The sequence below is a fragment of the Ambystoma mexicanum genome, chromosome 9 (assembly GCF_040938575.1).
Source record: "Ambystoma mexicanum isolate Mex_15411 chromosome 9, UKY_AmexF1_1, whole genome shotgun sequence".
Classification (NCBI taxonomy): Eukaryota; Metazoa; Chordata; class Amphibia; order Caudata; family Ambystomatidae; genus Ambystoma; species Ambystoma mexicanum.
Window position 1 is genome coordinate 257283756 of NC_090931.1, and position 7156 is coordinate 257290911.

At 42.9% G+C, this 7156-nt stretch overlaps 1 protein-coding gene across 2 annotated transcripts in view; it reads right to left on the reverse strand.

Moving 5' to 3' along the window:
* The window catches only part of LOC138487934 (40-kDa huntingtin-associated protein-like), a 567453-nt gene extending 560973 nt beyond the window's left edge, over positions 1 to 6480 (reverse strand). Inside the window, exon 1 of one of the 2 annotated variants that reach the window (XM_069614571.1) lies at positions 6339 to 6480. In XM_069614571.1, the coding sequence (XP_069470672.1) occupies positions 6339 to 6400 (62 nt within the window). In that variant the 5' untranslated portion in view covers positions 6401 to 6480. The remainder of the gene's footprint in view (positions 1 to 6338) is intronic. The other variant, XM_069614572.1, reaches the window with a different exon arrangement.
* Between the last annotated feature and the right edge of the window lie 676 nt (positions 6481 to 7156).

Below are 7156 nucleotides of genomic sequence, written 5' to 3' on the forward strand. Positions count from 1 at the left end.
GAAGTTGAACGGGGCAATGGCCTCGTTCTGCAGGGGGTAGAGGCTTCACCTAGGTTAGGCACGGGTTGATCAATCTAAAGTCACCAGAGTATTACGAGGAGAAAGGGGTGCATCTGTCAATGGCTTGCATGGAGTGTTTTTTCTGGAATCTGTTCACAAAGCTACTGGAGCTATGAGGTCATGGCTGGGGGGGCACCACCCATGGACCCAGCAGTGGCATGGCAGTGTGTTAGTGACCAGTGGCACTGTAGAAACTACAAATGAGCTTGGGAAAGCGGGAGGCATTTTTGCTAATCTCGCGATCAGCGCTCCTCTGAGGCCTAGCAGCAAGGGCACTGGAGGTATCTAAGAGGGCTTGGCTTCCCCCAGCTAGAATGGCACTCCTCCAGCCTAGGGTCACCTGCAAAGGCAGGTGGAGCGCAGACAATGGTGGCTGGGGGAGTTTATGCCTAGAGTGGACTTGGTTGGAAAATGGGGGAAGCAATGTAGAGATGAGGCAGTCGCCTGGTCGCCGCACCTGGAGAACGATTTCTCAAAGAGTGTTTTGCTGTGATGACAAACATGTAGTGTTTAGTGATGTGTGATAATAAACCTGCAGCCCGTTATGCCAACAAAGAAAGTTAAGGGTATCAGATCGAAAAATGCAAGTATGTTGGTATATTTTGTGGACAAGTACCCAGGTTATGTTGCCGCGGCTGTTTTCACTGTGGTGTTTTCATCCTGGCCGTTTCAGCGATTTTTTTCAAATATATTTGGTTTGTGATAGTGTAGGGGCTTTGGGGGTGGTGGGTGAGCTGGAGGGATTGAGGTGGGACCCCCCCCATTAAACATTTGTTTTTAAATTAAAAAAATGAAACCGCCAAATACAACCAAGGTTAAAACACCAGGATCAAAATAGCTGCAGTGAAAATTCCAGCGATGAAAACACATGACACCTAAGGAGTGAACTCACCTAATGGTTGTAAGGACTAGGATAAGGCATGGAATGAGGAGGGAAATGTCAATCATAAACACACCGGGAAGGCTTACCTTAGATATTTTAGCTTATTTAATTGAAATAATACATCAGGCCGGTCCACGTGAAAGTATTTTGTAAGGCAGCTGAATATTGATGTAGGTTTCACTCCTAAGGAATTTGGCAATGCAGTGATCAGTTATTGTTTAATACCCACAACCAATAACATCACAGATCCAATTTCTTGGAGGCACAGTGTCATACACATACTATTTGGAAAGGTATATACCACTTTCCATTTTGTATAAATCCGCACACAGTCTAATACTATAACACGCAAAAGTTCCTGCGCATATGGTTTCAATATCGTTTGGATGCATGCAGAAAACAGCACAATTCTTCTGAGTCAGATCCATGAAAAAATTGCTACATCTTAGAGCACTTACCAATATACACACTATTCATTGACATTCACCAAAACAAATACATCTGTTAATCACATTTTAGAATGAGGTAATGATATCCATTTTAAAACTGTACTCTTGAACCATCATATATGCATCAAGTACACTAACAAACACAGTGAGCTTCTAAGAAAAAGTATTGCAGGTTAATTCTACATGGTTTGTGGTCTCAAATGAAGAAATCACATTGAGCCTGACAGATATATGACTGAGGGGCCTTACTGAGAAATAAGATAGTAAACAAATCTTAAAATGTTCATTGAGTCCACACCCTCACTGCTGGAGGCAGGTGCGGCAACGTAGCACCAAGTAAATAACATTTTAAAAAGCTGAATATGTTTTCTGGATTTTATGACAGAATCCATAATCCTACCAAACATGTCACAACTGCTCTCTAACAGTTCAAAGTCTATCTTGTAAAAAAGATTTTAGTGAACCACCTCAATCTTCCCACAGATCTTGCCTTCTATTCTCAGGTCCTTTTCCACATGCGGGCAAACTGGACAAAGGCCCATAGTACAGTTGGGGGAAAGGGGTGCAGCACGCTTCCTATTAATCTCCCCACTAGGAGAGCTGGGATCATTGGGCACTACGCAAACAAAGCCAGGGGATAAAAGCCTAGCATGCCCATATCCATCTACCACCCATGATGAAGTCAATGGCTTAACACTCTGGTGAGAGTGTTTTTTAGAAGGCTCCCACCTTCCAAATCAGCATCTCTTTGTGAAACGAATCATGCTTAAACAGTGTGATAATTGCTGCGTAGCACTGGGGTTGGGGTGGTCAGGAAAGGTCCGCACGATCAAGAGGGTTTTTTGTTGCTTGCGCCATATTAGTGTCTCGGGGTGCAGCAAACAGCGCGATGTTAGTTTCATATGTATGTAGTATAGTTAATTGTGAATGGGATATGTTACATTTTGGTTAAACTGATACATATTAGCTTTGCCGCATGTAGAAAGGTAAATGCTAAAACCGCCAAATGACATATAAACGTGATAGAGATAGGCAAGACCAAACTTGGACACGGTGTGAGTGTGGGGGGGCATCATGTGTGGAAGGGACTATAGGGCGTGGGCCGGTCCCAGATCTGGATGGAGGAGACGCTTGCGTGCCCCACGCGGAGAGGAAATATGGAAGTTTAGCGCTTCACTTCCCAACAGCTATGCCAATTAACCAATCCACTAACAATTTCAACCCTCTGCATACACCCCTCAAATTCTAACCATAAAGCCTATAAATGCAACAACTCGCACGAACTTCACTACACTGCAACAACAAAACAAACCACACATAGACTCGCACAACAGTACACAACGTTCGTCAACCGGAAAACACCCCAAGCCCAGCCAACGGGGTTAACCGGGTTGAGGCTGCCAACAGCATATCACTGCTATTTTGCACTTTTCCAGCTTACCCCACTAACTCACCCCCCCTCCTTTTTTCAGAACCGCCAGAGCGCCAGGGGACCACTCCGGTGGCGATAGTGCGTGGTACAAATATCTTTTAACATTAACGTAATGTGCTATGGATTGCCCAGACGCAGGCAAGGAGGAGTTTTCATAATGCGCTTGCGAGAAAGGAGGCCTGTCCTGAAGAATTCACTGTAAAGGGAAGACAGTATTTATTAAACATAAATGAATACTGAGAAAACATATAAAAGGGGATTTATGAATCTACATGTAGTGGGCTTTTTATAAACAGATTAAAACACAGCAGTCAGGGGTTGACTTTTGAGAAACTGGTTATACAGAGTATCAGAGGCCAGAGGAAGGGTAAGTAGGTAACTTCACCTTAGCAATAGGCAGCTCTGCTAAAGGAGCCGGCCTTGGTTTTTATGGTCTAATAAGTATTGCAGAAGGCAGATGTAATCTCTTGAATGCATGTGAGCTTGACAGAGAGTTTTCACTATTTATTCTGACCAGCAAAAAACCATGGGGTGAATCAATGCTCAAGGCCATAGCAATTGAAACCCAGGAGTTTCAATTGCATTTTCAGATGTGCCGAACGCAATGAAATGGTAGTTATTTAGATTGAACGTTTCAATGGAAAACCGGTGAACGGCGGGATGATATAGTCATCGCTAATTCAAAGAGAACTTGTTTACTCAGCCTTCTTCATATCGCTTGAAGTATTTATGTGAACCATGTGCAATTAAGAGTTATGGTTAAAAGGGCTTAAGCCAGTTATTAATAGTAATGAGTTAGGTTTGCATACAAACTGGTTGATGACATTGTGACCTACCACAGACAAATCTTAAAAGGAGGTGCGTTCTACACATGAGCTGAAAATGTTAGTTAAGATAACGGCTAGCAATGGGAATGTAGGAATTGGAGAAATATGGGATTTCTTTGAAGAGGGTTTGTCCAATCACATGTGGGGGTGGATTGTAACAAAGTATCTGAGAGGTTTTTAACTGTTGTGAAAATGTATGAAATATATCAACGGATGTGGTTCGTTGAGACTTGGGTTAGTGTAATTCCATGGCACCATCTAACTGCCCCCCAGACAATTGTACAATCAACTTGTTTTACATACAAAATGTGCACTCATTCCTCAGGTGGTGGGCCTGCTTGGCTTGAAGTAATTAGAGGTCCGCCCCCAAATTGGCATGCTAGAAAGGCGTGATTGGGTGTTTATGGTGGACTGAAAGGGTGGCTTTTTTCTTTTTTTGCTGGCTTAATCAAAAGGGACAGAGATAGCTCACAGGAGTAGGCAGTTGTGGGGGACCAGAGTAAATAGCCAAAGGAAGGTATAATATGAGGAGCAGAGGAGTTGGTATTCATGCATGGCATTTAGGAGGTGAATAGGCTCATTTTCATGTTTGTGAGATGCATTAGGGCACTCAAGTGAGAAACTCATCTGAACACCACTGGAGTTTTCTTTGCAAGTCATTGTTTTCCAGTAGGTTAAGCCAGTTGACACAAAAGAACTCCCAGAATGCATTGATGTGCTGCAGGAAAGACCAGGACTGTATGAAGCAACCTTGCCAAAACATGCTCTTCACTGGAAGGCAAAAACTGGTTGAGTAAACATGGAGAAAAAAAACTATATTTGTACATATGGGTGTTGCTGCCCTTTAGAGTATAGCAAATGGGTCAGGAATTGGATAATTGGAAGGGTTGAAAGTGGAGAAGATTACACTTAAGGGGATTACTTCCTTTGTTTGGTGGGTTGTATGTATTTTATTTGTAGTCAAAAAATGTATGTGTAAAGGTAAAATAAATTATTGTAGCAACAATTAATGGCAAACCCAACAGTTTTGACATGTGTCTAGGGAAAAGGTTTTCTTTCTAGCTACTGTATTGACATTTTTTTAATGTATTGTTTAAAGTGCAGACCTAGCTCGAGAGCACTGGAGAACTGTACATGATGTGCGCAGCCAGCGCTTGGGTTGGCATCCTTTAACAGTACTGTGAGTTGCGGTCTGTGCATCCCATTGGGTTTAGTTGAAATCACATGACCATGTACATTTATGATTCGTCTTGCGTTAGAATAGAAAGGCAATGTTACCATAATTTCATAGGTTTTATATTAACACATCCTGGCAAAATCTAACAGGTATTGTTCTACAGTAACAAACTTGCATCACTGCCAGGTATTCACACAAACGGCCAACTTTTGACATTAGACAACAGCAACTAGCACAATTTACTAGACATTTCAAAATGTTGGCGTTGTACTTGTTTCATATAATTATGTGATTTTTTTTGTATAGAGCTTCAAGAAGATGCATTTCTAATCCCTATATTAATCAGTATTATTAACCACTGATGGTTCTCGATTCATCGTCCTCAGATTCAAAAAGGGCATAGTCAGTACCACCAGGCTTTCAAACATGTTGCATGCATTGTCTCATTCCCAAAACCAGTATGTTGCACATGAGCTATCAATTTGACATGTGCCCATTTGCCAGGAGTTAACGTTACATGCCCAGGAACTCACCCCATTAGGGAGCTGTTGCCATCACATGCCTACATACTCATGCCATTTTCTAGATATTGTCATCCTACACTCAGGAACTCTCCCCAAATACCAGGTTTTCCCATGAAATCGTGCAAGGATAACATTTGGCAAATATTTTTCTACTTTATCTAGGTACACAGATGATATGGCAACATAACTGCTTCGTCGCAAAAACTCCCTTTTTCTCTTCCCTTATAGCACTTAGAAGTAGTATCAAGGAATTATTTATAGCCTAGCCTTACTTAATATATCTAGGAACTGCCTTCTTTTTCACCACCGCCTAACTCTTTCCCTTTATTTCACACCCATCTTCCATCCTTCTGCAGGAGCATTTGGTACAGTCTCTGAACCCTGTGTTCACGAAATTAAGAGAGCTGTTGGCTCTCGTTACACCTTCAATTGAGAGGAAAATGGTTGGAACAATAGTATTATAGCAACAGCAATAGACACTTTTGCAGAAGCATCATCTAGGAGAGTGCCCTTCATTAGACAACGAACAAAAACAGGAGATAGAAAATTAATTCGTGTGAAATATGTTGTGTCTACTTATTAATTTTAAATACAAGTGAATAAAAAGGTATTTAAATTGCAATGATTCCATCATGCTGGGGGAGGGGGGCAGAGTAGCATTACAGGAGCAACCCTGGGGAGCGTATTCTGGTGTTTCGCCAAATGTTCACTCCAGAACTCATTTTAAAGCAAGCTCCATCTTTCCGAGAATCCTTTGGCGAATCTTCGGAGGCACGCATGGTCCACATTATTGGAGTTGTCTAGGTATAACCTAATCATATCCCACCAAGCCAATACTGCTCTCCATCACCGGACACCAGCTGCCTCCACCAATTCACGCTGCTTCAGCTTGCTGAAACAAACACTTTCACTCGCAAGTCTCACATCCGCCACGCCCCCCGCTTATTTGTATGCGTACAGAACATCCTTGGCAAACGGCCACTCACTTCTTTAACTTATTGGACACTGCCCGATAACGCAGCAAGAAATCTCCGTCTGCCGCCATCATTTCTGGGTTCACAGAATGACAGCGGAATCACAACATCCTGGCCACGCGCTGGCGAGGTTAGTAGAAAGGGAGGAAAGACCGTGCTCGGGGGATCTCTGAAGCTGTTCTCTATATCGCCGCCACCTTAGAGCGGCACCAGCTGACATACAAGCAGAAGCGTCGCTAGTGGGGCAAGACTGAGGGGCTAGCACTCGGGTCATTTGGTTGTAGCTCTTGATAGAAGCTCAGGGGCTACAACCAAAACGCTGGCTAGCCCCGACAGTCCCTAGCAATTTACACCCCTGCATACAAGAGGATGGCCTGCGCACGGTCTCAGTGGTGTCTTCTTTTGGATCCTCCTAGGGAGCACCACGCCACCGCCAACATAGCACATCTAATGCTCTACCGGAAATATGACCCCACTCACATGGAGTGAAAGAGGTAACCTAGCACCATTCAGAAAAGTCAAGTATAAAGAACACACGGTACAACGCTTCACGTTTCACAAAAATGTGTTTAATACCCGGTTTAATACTAGATTTGGCTGATGCAAAAATTAAACTCGGCACGACATATAGCAATACGAAGTTAATACTGTCAGGGTTATATAATTGAATTCTGACAGTTTACACATAGACGAATAGGTTTGAATTCACCCCGTTTAAAGAAGAAAACGGCCCTAAACCAATGTAGCAAGTTGGTGTAAAGTACTAGCCACTACACAGGGGCTTATACTTACAGACATCTACTTGTAATGTATTCCGCATCACTCTCTTA